Consider the following 18498-nt stretch of genomic DNA (forward strand, 5'->3'; position numbering starts at 1 on the left):
TCAAGTGCTCTGAGCTCCCAATAAGCTTTGTAGTCTCCATTCTTATACCTAAGTGGACAACCAAGACATCTGAGGGAAGGAACAGTGCAGGATAAACCAACAGACAAAAGCACCTTGGAGGAAAAGGAAGAAGATAACCTAAATAGGCATAAAAAAGGACCATTTGGAGGAAAAACATAAACTTTTAGAATTTGCATGATGGAAGTGAAAAACTCTACCCAACAGAGGATCACATGGTAACTTGGGGGATTGCTCTTGGAAAGTGAAGCCTGGAGACGAGCATCCTCTGGCTCACCTGACCCCAGAACCTAACACAGTCAGTAGCAGTTCTGAACAGGTGCTGCAGACATGTGCTGCTGCTGTAGGCACTCAGAGTTCACACCATCCCAGGCAAGACACTAGAAATACATTTATAAATCTCTTAAGTGCTGAAATATGGTGGATGGGTGGTTTCTTGTGTTCAGCTTGAGGGAGATATTTAACCCACTTTATTCTTCAGTAGCCTCAGATAAGTGTTGGTGGAATCTCGTTTGGCATTCTCCCAGTGAGCCTGGAGGACATAAACGAGGCCTGCGGCCCATGAGCCCCGAGTTTGACATGCTTGAATGTAGTCCAAATTTTATACCTACCATGGAGCGTGCACCCTGCTAGACACTGACAGGCCAGCAGAGGACATTTGGCTCAAGCGAACTAGAAAGTCCTGAATGAGAAAGTGGCCCCAGCCTCATTTCGTGGAAGAGCCAGCGGTCACCCTATCTGGCTCAATAGGAGGCAGCCACATGGAGGGCGAGACAGCAGGCCAAAGATAACAACGGCCAGCACTGATCGGTCTGAAGGACAAAGAACTCCACCGCCCAGCCTCCACCTGTGGTTGTTGTGCATAAAATTCAACCCCAAGGACAGCGGAGGCTGAGTCCTGAGCTTCCTCCCGTCCCCTCTAATAAACTCCCCTCTTGCTGGCTGCATCCGTCCATTTCCTGGAGCGACTCCAATCTTACAGGCACCTTATGGACATGGTTGAATTTCATTCTCACAATGACCCTATGAGGTAGCTAGTATTATTACCATTTTCCAGAGGAGTAAACTGAGGCTCAGGAAGTTTTAAAGTAACTTTCCTATAACCTTCCACATGCCTATTAAGTGTTAGAGTCAGAATTCAAAGCAGGTTTGTCTATTTAACTATTCTGCTCCTTTCATTATACAAAGCTGTCTGCTCCCTGAATCAATTAATTTTCATTTTAATTGATTAAGCCCACCATAGTCATAGCCCCCTATCATACAATAAGATTTCAGGAATTTTTCAGGACTTCATTTCTACTGTTTGTATTTGTTTTTACAAGACTTCCTAAATTTCTCTTCATCCCCAGAGCACCAGCACAGGACCTCGCACCAACAGGTGCTCAGCAAAGAATTGCCGCGTTTTGTAGGTACAGCTAGGCCTCCCGACGGTGACTTACCTTCCTGGCAACCAGCTGGATGGCATCATCCTCAAAGGCCTTTAAGTGTTTGAGTCGGGACATTAGGATCTGCTGCAGCTGCCTGTAAGTGTAGGGCTGGAAGGACATCCTGGTGAAACCCTGGGGAGCCAGGATGACAGAGAAACAAGTTCATGGATTGCCCTCTGATAGCCCTGGTGGAAAGGTACCCACCGTCCCCAAATGCATAACAGTGTGCAGATTTCATGCTGGGACTCCCACTGCTTCCAGCTCTTCGTTACTGACAATGGTAGTTCTCAACTACTTTTCATTTAGTTTAAAATATCCTTTTATTCTGCCAGAATCATTGAGAAGTAGAGACAAGTAGAGGTGCTCCGATGAGAGTGGATGGGAGGATCTTCAGCTCTATGATCTGTGCAGGCACAGCTCCTGGTCTCACTCGCCATGCCTAGAAGTACCTGTGGTTCAGGCTGAACCAGGGGTCCACGAGGGCAGAGACTGCATCCACCTTGCTCACTGCTACACTCTACCCATCTAACACTGCCTGGCAAGGGAAAGTGCTTAAATACATTTTAAATATAATTAAACCTCCAGGGCTCTGCAGTTTAACAGTGCACAGGCAGCAGAACATCAAGATGTGTTTTCAGCAAATCATGCAATGGCGATATGTTTAATTCCAAGTTAAAATGAGAAGAATTTTAGAATCCACATTTCGTACTTTTCCCATTTATTTTAGTGTCCTGTGTATTCATTTTTGCAGGACTCCTTAGCACAGCTTCTGGATCTGGAAGAACAACCTGAGAATGGCCCCAACACCTACCAGTCGGCTCGACACCCGGTTCATCATGAGGCGCTCTGGCAGGTCCATCGTGTTGGCGATGGCCAGGACCACCAGGTGGGCCTCCCTGTGAGTGGGCCAGTCAAAGAGATTGTACATTACATCTTGTTTCTGAGTCCACAGAAGGTCAAGCTGCCGGGGAAATGGAGAGAGATGCAGGGTCAACTACAGAGACCGCGCCAGGGCCCAGAGTGAGACCTGGCACCACTGTTTCAGCTGCATGCGCTTCTCAGGGCACTTCGGCAGAGCAGCAAGGAAGTCAGTGGGCACGTGCCACTTGCCACCAGACAACAGGCTTAGATGAAGGAAGGAGCCAAACCTTCCGTCCTGCCCAGTGCTTGCTCCCAAAACATCTCGGTCAACAACCATGTGGCTTCTTTCCCAGTCCTGCTGTGGGCACCTCCTTACCTCGTCCACAAGCAGCACGGTGGCTTCCTGAGAGGACCCTTGGGTGCGAAATCGCTTTGCCAGCAGTTCGGCTGCATGGTTAGCTGTTGCCTTTTGGCCTGTCATCTTCTGCATTGGGGGAAAACAGGGATGGTGAACTCTAAGGGCTTAAAGTTAAATCTGCAAACAGAGGAAGCTATTTAGTCTGAGGATTTCAGGATCCTATACTCTGCCTTCTACCCTAAACTTGGAAGGCACCAAGACAGAAGATAAAGTCTGTGTGATTGAAATGCAAATGAACCACAGACTAGTCCCAGAAGCCCCTCCAAAATCATTACTTCCTAACTTTATAACTGGACATTATCTGTTACAAGAGAACAGCTAATGAACCAAGAGTGAGGTGCAAACTTGCGCCTTCCTCCAACCCTTTTCTAGTCTGCCACACTGCCTCCTGTGTGCAAATGGCTTTCACCATGACAGTAAGTACTAGCTTCCAACATTTCATAACGAGCTCCTAGGCGTTAAGGTCCCTGTGGGTAGGAATTCTGCCTTTGCTCTTGCTATCTCTACTCAAAGAGCAATGCCTGGCATGTTGAAAATATGTAATATGCACAAAATGAAGTAAACCTTTTTCTTTTCATGTGCCACCAAGACTGTATTTTCCAAAAAGCCCAAACTGCTTTGCTTACCTGCAAGATCTGCACGTAGACTTGGTGGGGCTCTGTCAGTTTCATGCCATTGACTTCAATGTATTGAAAGGGAGGAACATCATTTGCTTGAGCCGCCTGCTGCAGACAGTGTATTACCTCGTGTACAGTGGCAGTCTTCCCTGTCCCAGGTACCCCAGAGATATACATGCATCTAGGCAGGAAGGGAAGGCGTGAGGGTTAGGTCTGTGCCAGCTGCCTCACCAGTTAGTAGTGAGCAAATGTCTGCTGAAGGAAGGACCAAGAGCCCTGAAATGTGGAGGTGGGGGCAGTAGGGACCATCTGGGAAGCTGATTAGAGCAGGGCCTGTTTCCATAGAATCATTCATTCCACAAGCAATGGCAGTGTCATTTTTCTTTGAAAAACAGAATTCCTATTCCTACAGAATAACTTTGACAACAAAAAGCTGCTTTAGAAGCTTTAGGCTTTTCCCTGATCTCCTGACACAGGGCAAAGACCATCTGGCCGATCTCTGACACCTGAAGGGTATACCAGCAGGAGCCTTCTCCCCCGACCATCCTACCTGGCTCAGCATAACTCACCCTCCAGTATGATCAAGGAGTTTGCTTTCCACAAAGTTGTAGATATCTTGGAATTCCTTTTCCCGACAGGGAAGAGAGTCAGGCACAGCAGAAACATGCAGACTAAATAAGGGAAAAGGAGGATTTTAGAAGCATTTCACCATCTACTCAATAATAAATTGAAAGACTTATCTAGTTTCTACATAAAACCTTAATCACAAACCCAAGGGAATGTCTTCATTCTCAAATCTCTTCATGTAGTTGCATAATCCCTTTCTCCCCCCAAATCACCAACTCAGTGGTGCTAACCAAAGGTACACGTCACCTGGGAAGCTTTCCCCAAATCACATGGCTGAACCTCATCCCACAAGAGATTCTGATTCGGTTGATTTCTGGAAGGATGCAGGCTTGTATATTTTTTAAAAGTCCCAACACAGTTCTAAAGAGTGTGACACTTGAGAAGGAGCGTCCTGACTAGTCACCTCCATCCCTGAGAAAAGGATGGCAGTAGACTGGAAGGTGGCTCCTAGAACCAGTCTGCATTAGCTGACCCAGACACTACTGGAGAGGTTTCTTCTCTCTGAACACACATGTTCATTTCACTCTATTATTACTCCTGTTTCACGTGAATGAACGCAGAGGCCCATCTCTTCCTATCTGAAAGGGGCCCATGAGCAGTGTTACCTTAGCCGGGCCTCCTCTAGCACGCTGGCAGGTCCCCGGACAGCCAGGTTTCGGCTGCGGATCTGGGGAGTGGCAGAATGTGGCATTCTAGGCTTGGGCTATATTCAGAAAAAGAGAGAACATATTTCAGAAAACAACAACACACACACACACACACACACACACACACACACACAAACCAACAACAAAGCAAAACACCATCCAGGACACATTAGCAAATCTGATTCCCGATGACTTGCTAAAAAGAAGAGAGGTGGTGTATTTCTTAGTTCTTTTATGTATAAAATACCGTGATTCTCCCTCTCTCTCCTCACATCACACATACACTTTGTTCATAGTCCAAACACAATTTCTTTTTTCCAATTTACACACAGTATTAGGATTTGAAAACAATGTCAATCTGGGGAAAAAATAAATGAAAGTATGGATTAAACACTATTTAAAAGTAAAATATTACTTTAAAAAAAAAGTAAATTATAAAGAAATCCTAACTACCCTGCCCAAACATAGGGTTGAGTGGGAGGCATAAACTGGGTTTGATTCAGAGGATCCTCCTATAGATTGGTTTGAAAACATGGTTAGACCTTGTTTACCGGCTTAACACCTAATAACTTTGGAGAAAACAGGAAAGGAGTAAGAAAACCTTGCTCAGAATGTATCAAAATGTCACCCCAATCAATTTACTAGTAATTAATAAATAAAAAGAATGTATCAAGAATTTGGTAGATTTCTGGTCTTTTTTATTATGCTAAAGATGCCCTCACACCCGATATGATATCTCTTCTCGGTGGGACCCAGGAGATGCAATCAAACCAGAAGGTAGGAATTCTTTGCATAAAAAAGAAATCCAGGTAAGATCACCTCACATCTAAAAGTTATCTATCGGATTTCCTTCCATGGAGGTGTTCCAAAGAACAATATGCTCCACAAAAAAATTTAACTGGTCAAAGACTCCTGCTCTAAGGCTCTCTCTGAAGGTCGCAATAACATTAATACACACCTGAACATGGGAAGACTCTTTGTTAAAGTTCCATAGGAAGCAGAAGAGACATCCGTTCTTCTCTTCCAGTTACACAACTCATTACCATAGTACTCCTTGTTTCTCAGGTGTATCAAGTGACACTGTTACTGGACAAGTGACTGCACCCTGAGCAGGTCTGCCTACAACCAGCCAGCAGTGTGTAGGTTCTTGACTTCGTGCAGGAAAAATTTCACGACACGAGTCCAGGTGACTATAAGGGTACATTTATTAGGGCCGGGGACAGTAAAACAAGGAAGGGTTTAGCAAAGTAGAAGCAACAGAAGAGCCTAGGCTGGGCTGCGTTAGCTCTCTGGGATGTCAGAGAAAAGGGGTCCTTGGAGACAGGTTCAGGGGGTTAGCCTGGGACAGCTGCCACTGCCCATTGCTCCCCTGGTTGCAAGTCTGATGGGTCCCTTAGAGTTTGGGGATGCACAGATGTGGGAGGAGAACAGGGGGAAGGAAATGGCACGTGTTGCTCTCCAGAGGGAGAGCATGTGTTGGGTCCTTTGTTTCGAGGCTTTTATCTCTCTCTTGCAGGCAGGAATCAGGGGAGGTCTCAGCAGAATAGTCTTTAGTTTTCCTGGTGTGCCCTTTCAAGTTCATGATCTCTATTGATTGATGGGTGCCAGGGCAAGGATCATTAGTTAATGCAGCTGCTCCTGGCATTGCCTACCTGGGTTTGCTGCTTTTCTGGGCCTGGAGCTTAAGTACAACTGAGGCCTAGACGTGATCTCTAGGGAGGTGACCTTCTGTATCTGGCTGTAAATTGCTGGGCCAGTTTGTTCAGCTGTCCGTCTCAATTTCTCTATTCCACTTGTCCTGGCTTACTGGCCTGTCGCAGAGTAAAGACAACATGGCTCAGCAGCCCTGATTCAATACCCACTGAGCACTGATTACACTCAAAGCTCTCTACTGGGTTTTGTGGGAAATGCAAAGATCAAGTGCCAGTTCTTGTCCTTCCCTCTGGAAGTTCAGCTCTTGGCCATTTGGTTTTGTATTTTAAAGGGAACTCAAAAATCACTATCTACTGCACAGGTTGGGAATGTCCAGCTGGTGGGCCATAGAAGGCCCAGGAAATCATTTGGTCTGGCCCTGCCAAGGCATTAGGGGTGAGTTAATTAAATGTTTGACCAAACATAGCAGGCTAGTTTTTAAGATAATTTTGTATAGCCCTCGAATGATGTTATAAATATCCAAATGGCCCTTGGTAGAAAAAAGGTTCCCCACCCCTAATTCTGGATTCATTTTCAGCCCGAGGGTTCATGAATATTCCAAGTGTAATAGCTTTCAATACAACAGACCTGTACTCAGAACCCACCTATTACTAATAATAGTGTGATATCAGCCATCACATTTTAAATTGAGAGGGATGCTTCACTGGAAAATAAAGCTAAAAGGACCTTACGGTTTTCTTTGGTGTCTTGGAGGGGGTGTGTAAGGACGACTTCGTGGAAGAGCGTAGGTTCCTGGACACACAACTGCGTGTTTTCCTTGGAAGGGATGGTGTCGAAGCCTCTTCCTCCTCACTGTCCGAGTCTGCAATCTCTGCTGCAGGCAGAAATTCTTCCTCTTCTTTGTCATTTTTGCTATTATCTAAAAACCTGAATGGTGGGACACATTTTCTAATATTCAGTGTTTGAAGTCTAAATCAGAGGCACCCTAACAGGTTAGTGTAGATTGGAGGTGTGGCGAGCTGTGGCGAGCAGTATAAAATGTGCTCCACTTGCTTGCTACTGAGGTACTCTGGCAAGGGCTTTATTTATATTATTTTGTGACCTGTATATTATTATTCCCATTTTTATAGATGAAGAAACTGAGGCTTAGAAAGGTTATGTAACCTTCCCAAGGTTATAGAGAGTAAATGACAAAGCTCGGCTTCACATTCAAGAGTATCAGAATCAGCCAGAACCGGTTTGGCTCAGTGGATAGAGCGTCGGCCTGCGGACTCAAGGGTCCCAGGTTCGGTTCCGGTCAAGGGCATGTGCCTTGGTTGCGGGCGCATCCCCAGTGGGGGGCGTGCAGGAGGCAGCTGATGGATGTTTCTCTCTCATCAATGTTTCTAACTCTCTAGCCCTCTCCCTTCCTCTGTAAAAAAACAATAAAATATATTTAAAAAAAAAAAAAAAGAAAAGAAAGAGTATCAGAATCAAAGTTCATGCTTATAGGCATCCCTCTAACAGTCTTGCCAGGTGTGATTATGAGGCCCCGAGAGCCACCTATGCCCAGAACAGCATTTCTTGCCCCTTTCTAACTGACATTTATGTAAACAAACACAATTCCGGACATACTAGGTAAAAAGGTGAATTTCAATGGAATAGCAAATAACAAATAAGAACTGTAAGAGGCTTTAAGAAGTGGAATAAGATTATAGACACCACAGATGGCAGTGACAAACGTACTTCTGCCTGCCAAGGAGCACTCTTACCGAAGCTGCTGCCTGATCCGATTCAAAGTCAAGAGAGAACTCTTTCTGCGGATACGATGGGGAGTAGAGGTAGCTTCATCCTGAGCGTCTGGTGTCTGTGCCTCCCTGCAAGGTATCACAGCAGTTTCAGGCTCTGGGGATCAGCAGCAGGCTCTCGAGGAGAGTCAGGTGGCCTGACTTGCTCCTATTCCTTTTGCAGGAACTAATCACTTTGCTAAAAAGTTTGTAATTGACTAAAACCCAGAGAAAAAAGTTTGCTTAAAGCTTATTATTTAAATAAGACTCACCATTCAACTAGAGACCAAAATATACTAACCTCAGGCACACTATCTTGTCCTTTTTTCTTTCTGACATATTTATGACTTTACAATCTACCCTGCAGAAATGCAGCTATAAAATACAAAGCATTTATCAAGCAAACCTATGAGGAGCTGGATGCTGGAATTTCTGAGCAGGAAACACTGAAATGTGTAATTTCTGGCTCCTCACAGTATCTGTGCAGTCCTCACATTATTATGTACAAACACTGCCTAGTGCCAAAATGTAAACTTTGTTCTAGATGCATTATCTACATGTATTTGAGAATGGTTTCCAGTGTTGTTTTTATAAACTAAAAAAATGGCTGTTAGATTTGGCAAGTAATGAAATCCATGACTATGAAGCAATTCAGGTTTAGGAAGTTATCTTCTGAAGCAGTGATCCCCAAAGGGCATCTGATTATACCAGAATCATCCAGATCATTTCAAAAATGCAGATTCTTAGGCCTGACATTTGGAGATTAATTCCCTATTCCTGGAAAGAGGCTCAGAAACCTGTGTTTTGGAAAACCTCCAGGTGATTCTGACACATTCAGACTTGCAACCCCCTGCTCTAACTTTACGGACTGTGACCAACACATTTCACATCATGTGAACCGTCTGGATTTACTCTGGGAGGAAGGGTAACGTCCCCTCACCTCTTTTTCATCTTTTGTGGTTTCAGAACCACAGAAGGCACCACGGAGCTTCTCTTTCCCCCTCTTATAGGGTCAAGTGTTATTTCCTGACTAATCTCTGTGGTTTTCAAAGCTGGGACCCGGGTTCTCAGGATCATGGGACGTTCACGTGAAGCCTTGTCTTGCTCAGCACAGGAGCGCCGCATCTCCCCCGTTTTCTCTGGGGCTTTCAGAGCTGGAGATGAGGTCTGGAGTCCATCAGGCTGAGACCTCTTAGAAGGTGAGGTGATCTCAGAGGCCACTTTCCGTTTAGTCCTGGGAGACTCCAAAGACACCTGCGAAGTCTGCTGGGAAATCCCAGTGTGAGGTGTCACAGGGAAACCTAGGCCCAAGAGAAATCACCACAAAGTGTGAATTTTCTAACTAGCCCTATACACACCCCCAATCTCATTATAGCTAAATGCATCCACTGAAGTCATACAGAGACATGAGTTCTCCATATTTTGAATTATCCCATGCGTTTCCCCTCCCAGGTCAGGTAGCTATATTATTTTTAATCTCTCTCCTAAATTCTGTGGGTGATTTTCCTAGTTAGATCCATAAGTCAACTATTAAGTCAGCTTTTGTAGGTAAATGTTTAATTGGATTTCTCTGAAGTAATCTACCAGATCACTGCACATCCTCAGCCTCATTCAACAAACAGCATTTGAAAAACTTATACCCATAAATACCACATGATCTCACTCATTTGTGGAAAAGTGAACAACATAAGCTGATGAACAGGGACAGATCCAGAGACAGAGAAGCAGCGATCAGACTGTCAAACCTCAGAGGGAAAGTAGGGGAAGGTGGGGGTAAGGAGGAGAGATCAACCAAAGGACTTGTATGCATGCATATAAGCCCAGCCAATGGACACAGACAACAGGGGGGGTGAGGGCATGAGTGGGGGGAGGGGAGGTTTATGGGGGGAATGAGGTCACATATGTAATACCTTAATCAATAAAGAAATTAAAGATTGGGGAAAAAAGAAGAAAAGAAAAACTTATACCAGTGGCTCTGTTGACTAACACCAAGGCCTAGATTTTTCTTAGCTCAGATTAAGTCTACCAATAGAGAGAAGTTGGATCCCTGTGGGCAAGCAGTTGGGTTCAGTGAATACACAGAACCACATTAAGATTTGCTCCTCTCTCACCATGACTGCAAGCACCACAAACCTGACATTCATTCACAGGTATCAACTGAGCTGTTAAAATGGCAAGGTATGTGCCAGGTGCTTGGAGGAAACAAAAATTGAATGAGACAATCCTGGTCCCCAGTCACAAGACACTCTAGTCTAACAGGGTAGATGATATACATGGGTGTCTATGACATGAAGTAAAAGAATTGTTCTAAAGCACCTAAGTGCTAATGATAATGGCTAATAAAAATAGGGCATGATCAATGGATAGAGCGTCGGCCTGCGGACTCAAGGGTCCCAGGTTCGATTCCGGTCAAGGGCATGTACCTGGGTTGTGGGCACATACCCAGTAGGGAATGTGCAGGAGGCAGCTGATCGATGTTTCTCTCTCATCAATGTTTCTAACTCTCTATCCCTCTCCCTTCCTCTCTGTAAAAAATTAATAAAATATATTAAAAAAAAAAAAAAAAAGATAGGGCATGAAAGAAAAGGCCAGATCTTACAGGTCTTTGAACATGAACAGAAATAAAATAACCTAACTCTATTTCACCTATAATATAAACATCAGAGGAAAAAATTTAACCAACTTTACTTCATCAATGGAATACATTCTAAAGGCATAAAGCAATACAAATAAAATTTTAACTTTCACCATTACAAACTTTTGAACAATAATAGATACAGAGGCAGAGCTGCCTCACACTGAGTGTCAAACTGCAGTGGGAAGGCCAGGGAGGGTTGGGGGGCAGGAGGGAGGGGAGTAAGAGATCAGCCGAAGGACTTGTATGCATCCATATAACCATAACTAATGGACATAAGACACTGGGGGGTAAGGGAGGCCAGGGGATTGTCAAGGGTGAGGGGTGGGGGGAGGACACATATGTAATACCCTTTGTAATACTTATTATAATATTTTTTTAAATAAGAATAAAAAAATAAAAAGGAAAAAAATAAAAATAAAAATAAAATTTTAACTTCCACTTGATTAAGTTTACTGCCAGCAGTATGGGTATAGCTATTGTGAGACTCTTCCGTGTGTATTAGGCTTGCTCCTGGGAGTAGGGCTCTTCTCCCTAAAGAAGGTGAGACAATCATGTACTGTGGGAAGAAGGGGAAGAGCCCTGTTATGTATAGACTAGAAATATCAGTATGATTTCAAGAATTTTAAAGTATCTATGTCTTTTAGCTCTTCTACTAGGGATCTAAAAGGCAATGTCACCTTAGTAGCAGAGATCTTCAATAGCTCATTTGTTATTATTTTTAAATCTTTATTGCTGAAAGTATTACATATGTTCCTCCTTTTCCTCCCATCGACCCCTTCTAGCCCATCCCCGGTCCCCTACCCCAGGCCTTCACCACCCTATTGTCAGTGTCCATGGGTTATGCATACAAGTTCTTTGGTTGATCTCTTCCCACCTCCCACCCGCCTTCCCTCTGAGATTCTGAAGTCTGTTCCATGCTTCTATGTCTCTGGATCTATTTTGTTCATCGATTTATTGTGAAACTCATTTACAGAGCTCAGTATCACTAATCATAGAAAAATAAACAATGGCATACCAACCTCACACCTATTAGGATGGCTACTATCCAAAACAAAAATAACAAGTGTTGGGAAGGAGGTAGAGAAATTGGAATCCTTGTACACTGTGGGTGAGAATGTAAAATGGTACAGCTGCTATGGAAAACAGTATGGTGATTCCTCAAAATGGAATTACTATACAATCCAGAAATTCCACTTCTGGGTATATATCCCAAACGAAAGCAGGGACTTAAGTAGATATTTATATACCTGTACTCATAGCAGCATTAGTCACAACAGCCAAAAGGTAGAAGCAACCCGAATGTCCATTCACAGATGAATGGGTAAGTACATTGTGATGTGCACATACATACCATGGCATATTATTTCAGCATTAAAAAGACAGGAAATTTTGACACATGATACAATGTGGATATTCCCTGAGGACTTTATGTTAACTTCACCAGTCAGAAAAAGACAAATACTATATGATTCCACTTGGATGGGGGAATTAAGAGTTACTGTTTAACGGTTAGAAGATGATGGTGATGGTTGTACAACAATGTGAATATATTTAATGCCACTAAACTGTGCACTTAAAATAGATTTAAAATGGTAAATTTTATGTTATGTATATTTCAACATGAGTTCGATTAGTACTTGGCCCACTGCTGCACAAACTTAATATTGTAGTATGAATTAATATCTTATTCCTTTAGCCTCAATTGCCCACTGTGATCCATTCCACACTTACTTCCAAGCTCTAGCCTCTTCCTTGCCCTTGGGGTCACAAGATGGGTAGGAATTTGGTGAGATTTGGAGGTGGAGTGCCTCAATTCAATCCTTTTGACACCATGCTTTGCCGTGGTCCAAGAAGGGCTGTCTATGCTGCTATTCTTGGTTTTCATGGGCTTCTGGCCTCTAGGACTGCCTTCTTGTAGCTTATTCAACTCTGCAAACAATTCTGGGGATAGTGGTTTGAAGTTCTCCTCATTCCAAGACAGTTTCACAAAGAACGTCTTCTCATTTTTCAGAGCTGTAGGTAACACTTCATCTGGGGCTAAAGCTACTACCTGAATTTGGAAAGCAAAGGTGAATAGGAAGAAATGAGGACCAAAATAGCCAAGGAATGCTCCACGATGACTATAATCAAAAAGCACTGAAGTCTGCATCGTTCTCTGGAACGTTCCTCTTCCAAACTAAAGAGACACAGCCAAGGCATAGCATATTTCCACAGACGCCTCCTCGCTGACATCCACACTCCATGCTGGTTTCTTTTCTAGGCCATGCTATTCAGCCATGCCAAGTTTCCCCACAGAAACGTCTTTAAGCATGCTCCACTGCTCAGTAGTCTATAATGGCTCCCCACTATGGCAAGATCAGATTACTTAAACTGAGTTTCAATGCCTTCTCAAATCTGGACTCATTTTACCTCCTGAATGCTCAATACTCTTCAAAATGGCCTTCCATCATTAGTCCAGCTTGGCTTGTCACAGCCCTGCTCATTCTCACCATAGTGCTCCTCCCTAAACACACTCCTCCCTCTGCCCTTCCCAATCTACCTATCTTGCTGTGTCAACTTATACATCTGCCTTTCATTCCTTCACTCTGGGCCCAGCTAAGAAAAATGTGACTATAGTCAGGCCAGACCAAAGTCTCTCTGCAGTACCATTAAATCAACCACCTACTCACCATGAGACCACAATTCACACTATGATCTAATCTCATTTTGGGCCTGAGGTAGCTTGAGGAATAACCCATATCTTAGTCTCTGAACTAGTGTCTCAGTTCAGACTACAGCTCATCGGAACCTAATTTATCATAAAGTCCCATAACATAATTTGCCTGCAGTAATCAGCACTCTTCGTACTGCTTTATTGAAGGTGAAGTCCTCACTTAAGCAGATGTATTCAGCCTCGCAATGCTTCATGCCTACCACAATCATAGCTAAACACAATTTCCCACTGCAGTACATTTGCTAATTCCTGCTCATCCCTCAGGTCACTCCCTCCAGGAGGCTCCTAACACATGGTAAGTGAGCTCAATAAATATCTGGTAAGACAAGCAGAGAAGATGACAAACAGCAAAAAATTCATTTCCGTGGGGTAAATCAGAGTCAGTAATACCTTTAAGGTCATGCAGTTTAGGAGGCAGACAGACATAAGCTTCAAGATAGAAGTGAAAATCAAGGCTTCACCTACCTGCACAGGGCCAGAGATGGTCTCGGCATCAATGTTGCTGTTACAGGCGGGGTAATCATACCAGAATATTTCCTGCACATCGGGCTTCCGACCCAGCAAATGCTGTTTACTGACAGAAATTTCACAGAATCGGATAAACCACTGTACTCGAGCACGTTTCTTGCAATAAGGTTCAGAAACTAGGAGGGATAGGTAGAAAGGTTAAGAAAATGCCAGAACATTTTATTAAGCACTTCATCTGTGTCAGACACTGTGCTAAGCACTTGATGATACTTGATTAACGTATTATTTTTAACCCTCACAATAACCCTACAAGGTAGGGACTATGGCTGTCACCCTTACATAGGCAAAGTAATCGAGTTACAGGGACCTTAAATGATTTTTCAAAGGTCACAAGACCAACCAGCAGCAATTTGACTCAACCCCGCACCCATGTTCTTCTCTTTGCTCCACCACTTCCTAATTGTGACTGTCAGTCATCAAAAAAGTTACTAAAGGCATTTGAGAGGAGCAATTCTAATCAAGGGCACTGAACAAACCTTATAAATCAATGCTTATAAAGAAGCCATCAAACAGTAGAAAAGCAAAAATCCTGGCAAGAATCAGAGTGTCAGCCACTGAAATGACTTCCGGCAAACACGTGCTTGCAATCTTCAGTGTTATCATTGTACGACACCATTAACATTACTGCATACCAGCATTGCTCCAAATAAAAGCACATACACTCTAGTGCCATCACCTTCATCGCCTCTTCTCTTCCTTTGCTCTCTTCAGAGAAAGACTGAGGCACCACACAAGGATTCTAAAATCTGCACACAGGGCCCATACTTCAAATACTGAAGTCCATACTGCTGAGGTGCTCCCCCTAGTGCAGTGGTTGGCAAACCGCAGCTCGGGAGCCACATGCAGCTCTTTGGCCCCTCGCGTGTGGCTCTTCCACAAAATACCACGTGCGGGCATGCATGTACAGTGTGTTGACACTTCGTGGCCCATGCGCAGAAGTCAGTTTTCGGCCTGGGCGAGTCTATTTTGAAGAAGTGGCGTTAGAAGAAGTGGGGGTGTCGGTCGGTTGGTCGGTTGGTCGGGCAATGGGAGACGCGGGCGCAGGGGAGGCGCGAGATTCATGCACAAGTTGAGTGAGCCAGTCAGTCATGTGCAGTGGTTAGTGCTAGTCGCGTCCACAAATCGCGAGCGCAGGTGACAAAAGTAAAGTTTATTAAGTTAATTTTAGGGAACGTTGTGGAGTGAAAGAAGATGTAGTGTCGAGGATTGAGAAAGGTATGTTGAGATGGTTTGGACATATAGAGAGGATGAATGAAAGGAGATAGGTGAAACAAGTATACAAGACGAGTGTGAATGGGAGAGTTGGAAGGGGTTGACCTCAGCAAACGTACCTCAGTCAGACCGAGGACGTTTTTAGCAAAGGCCAGCTTAGGAGTACCCTAATTAAGTTAATAACAATGTACCTACCTATATAGCTTAAGTTTGAAAAATTTGGCTCTCAAAAGAAATTTCAATCGTTGTACTGTAGATATTTGGCTCTGTTGACTAATGAGTTTGCCAACCACTGCCCTAGTGGATATTAGTTTGATGAGGTTTTCCTCCATACTCTCAAATATCCTTCCTATGTAGGTAATGTACTAGTAAAAACATCTTTATCCACTCACTCTATCAGTTCCTTTATTTTAGGGATCTAAATTGCCACAGGATTAACTCTAATTCCTCTTGGAAGAGGCAGGCTCTGGTTAGCACTACCTTCCCTTTGCTCCTCCAGTTTTAGGGACAGAAGTGGCTTTCTGCACTTACTGATCTCTGGGAAACACCACTTTTGTTTTTCAACACTTAAACATAAGTCCCTCTGGGTAAAACACCTACTACAGTGTTTTTGTTTTACTGACTGAACATCAACTCATACCAATCAACCTACCCTCTCTCTCATTAAGAATTTGCAAAATTCATTACTAATCTTTATGCCTATCAAAAAGCAAATCACCTATTTTTTTCTTCCACCTTCTTCCTGAATTCATCCTTTCACTCCATTCCAAAAATCCAGCCTAATGGCCATACTTACCCACTCCTAAAAATAATGGAAAAGCTAAATTCTTGAGCCCCGCCCCCCCAATTCCATTTTATCCAATACTGCTCTAGTAAGGAAGTCCACTTGATGGAAGAAGGTACAGCTAGCGCTAAAGTAACCCCACTTCAGAATCTAGGGTTCACACCTTATATGCTGCTGTGAACAGAGGCTTCAGTAACTGCCCCCCTTCCCTACCACCTAGCACTTCCCAATTATTCATGACAAGGAATGGTTTTCATTCCGACCCAAAACTCACCATCTTCAAACAGCTCAATCAATTTAGCAACATACGGATTTTCATCATCATTCCCTTCAACCAACACAAACTGTCCAACTTGAATGCGAATCTCAGTTGAACAACCTTTTGATGTCACACTCATCTCTCTAGGAAGTAACAGGGGAACATGTTAGGAAAGTGCTCTCCAACTGGAAAACCCCCTAAATAGTTCTCTCTGCTGACCAATTCTCCTACTGGAAAAACAATTCACCAATTTCTATGCAAGAGTAGACAAAATGGGTTGAATGAATTTTTGGGGCATGAATGATTAATCCAGAAGCCTTAATATGAACCCTACTTCCCTCAGCCTTCTATCGAAGGCTTCCAAAGGCATAAAAGCTGCCCAATAACAATATCAAATTAATCATGGATCTCTAGGGCTGGGAGCACATAGTAACATTTAACCCTACCCTGTTATGCAGAATTACATAGACTCTACCTTAAATGACAATGTCATGCATATCACATTTTATTAACCTGACATCTTCTTTTATCATTAAACTGCTATATTTATGCTACCATCTTCTTGCATCAAATGAAACCTCTCCTTACAATCAATTCATATTTACTGTCCCTCAGTCCTCAATATATAGTAACGAGAACAGGCTAGATACAAGTTATTAACAGTTTAGCCCGGAGAAGTTATATTTCCAGGACAACCAAATCACTCACTTGTAGGTTTGGTAGTGTAGTTTTCGATCCAACAATGGGCTGCCAACCCACGAATAAGTCGGTCTGCTCTTCAGCCTTGTAGAGCAGTATGCCATGGCTCCTGTGTAAAAGTCACTAACGCTGAGTAAACATGACAACACTTTGATGGATTATAGGACACAATTCCCGCTTTCAATGAGTTCATCCTTCTTTCCTGCCCTAGCTACACTCTCACACATTTTAGACTTAGAAAACATTTTTAGGAAGAAGTTAAAGCTCTATGAAGATCAAGCATAAGCCATTTAGTATCATCTGTGTATGTCTTGCTCTATGCTTATCTCTTTCTATCCAGGGAAACAAGAGGCTCAATATGTAAGAAATGAACTATAAATGTTTAGAAGTACTTACTAGGTACAAGGTACAGTGATAGGCATGAAACAGCTAACAACTTGAAACTAAAACACAATGATACAGTGGTTGGTTGTGTCTTTATAACACTTATAATCTAGAAAGGGATAAACTATAAATGCACCAAAGGACAAAATAGTGTGAAGAATCAAGAGAAAGAGCAGAGAGACTACTGTAAGTACAGGACCGGGTCTTGTGGCTATTCGGGGAGGAAGGGCTTCCTATATGGATTTCCTGAACTGAATATTAAATAATGAGCATATATTGATAAAATGGAATGAAATGAGGGATTCCAAGAGATGGAGGCAAAAACATTCAAGAGGCATTTGTGGGAATAGCAATGGGTTTTACTAAGTATATTATTCCACTTACATTAAAGAAAAAAAAAAGTGTCACTTACCTGTATTGCTCTGACAGTTGTAAGGGGTATTTTTTGGGGGGTAGCTAACAGGTCCTGGATGTAAGTATTTTGAATAGCTGAAAAGAAATGCTTGTATTAAAGTACACGGATAAAAGACGTTTTTATTGACAAAAACAAAAATGTGAACAAAAAATCCAAACATATATGCTAATCTTCTTTAAAATTTGGAAACTGCCATTTGTCCTAATAATAATGCCAACCCATTATCGTACATTTAAATAATTAAGAAAATAAATATTTTTTGAGAAAAAACATGATTTTATATGTGTAATATAGATACATATATAGTGATCATAATTATTATTTCAATAATATATTCAGGTTGAAATGGACTTCTATATGTAGTATTAACAAGTTAATATTAATTAAAATAGTAATGATGTAAAAATTATTATTTTTTAAAATTCTTTTTTGTTTAAAGTATTACATATGTCTCCTTTTTCCCCCACTGAAGAAAATAAATCTTATATAAGTGTCTAACTACTCTGCTGTGCACCTGAAACTAATCTATATATATAAAATCCTAAGTGACCATTACGACCAGTTGACTGGTGGCTATGATGCACACTGACCACCAGGGGGCATATGCTCAATGCAGGAGCTGCCCCCTGGTGTTCAGTGCACTCCCACAGCCAACCTCCCGAGGTCCCTCCCCCCTGGCCAGCTGGCCCTTATTGGCCCTGATTGCTGGCCAGGCTGAGGGACCCCGCCAGTGCACGAATTCGTGCACCGGGCCTCTAGTATAAAATAATATTGAATATCAACTGTAACTGACAACAAAAATAAATAAATAAATAAATAAATAAATAAATAA

General features: G+C 42.8%; 1 protein-coding gene and 1 long non-coding RNA gene across 2 annotated transcripts in view; one reads left to right on the forward strand and one right to left on the reverse strand.

The window, feature by feature from the left end:
* LOC139003367 (uncharacterized) overlaps positions 1-5280 on the forward strand; it is a 14956-nt gene extending 9676 nt beyond the window's left edge. The window contains exons 4-5 of the long non-coding RNA XR_011470236.1: positions 1368-1541; positions 2197-5280. This is a non-coding gene — a long non-coding RNA (uncharacterized lncRNA). The remainder of the gene's footprint in view (positions 1-1367; positions 1542-2196) is intronic.
* Positions 1-18498, reverse strand: part of ORC1 (origin recognition complex subunit 1) — a 29761-nt gene that overhangs the window by 6371 nt on the left and 4892 nt on the right. The window contains exons 2-15 of the mRNA XM_070405121.1: positions 17664-17740; positions 16877-16976; positions 16184-16311; positions 13847-14029; positions 12404-12718; positions 8975-9335; positions 8020-8124; positions 7000-7195; positions 4574-4671; positions 3911-4012; positions 3351-3522; positions 2683-2790; positions 2257-2406; positions 1458-1577 (exon numbers count right to left, since the gene is read on the reverse strand). Of these exons, the coding sequence (XP_070261222.1) occupies positions 1458-1577; positions 2257-2406; positions 2683-2790; positions 3351-3522; positions 3911-4012; positions 4574-4671; positions 7000-7195; positions 8020-8124; positions 8975-9335; positions 12404-12718; positions 13847-14029; positions 16184-16311; positions 16877-16971 (2133 nt within the window). The 5' untranslated portion in view covers positions 16972-16976; positions 17664-17740. The remainder of the gene's footprint in view (positions 1-1457; positions 1578-2256; positions 2407-2682; positions 2791-3350; positions 3523-3910; positions 4013-4573; positions 4672-6999; positions 7196-8019; positions 8125-8974; positions 9336-12403; positions 12719-13846; positions 14030-16183; positions 16312-16876; positions 16977-17663; positions 17741-18498) is intronic.

This window comes from Myotis yumanensis, unplaced genomic scaffold, assembly GCF_028538775.1.
Source record: "Myotis yumanensis isolate MYYU_CA2020_CCGP unplaced genomic scaffold, mMyoYum1.0.hap1 SCAF_2, whole genome shotgun sequence".
Lineage (NCBI taxonomy): Eukaryota > Metazoa > Chordata > Mammalia > Chiroptera > Vespertilionidae > Myotis > Myotis yumanensis.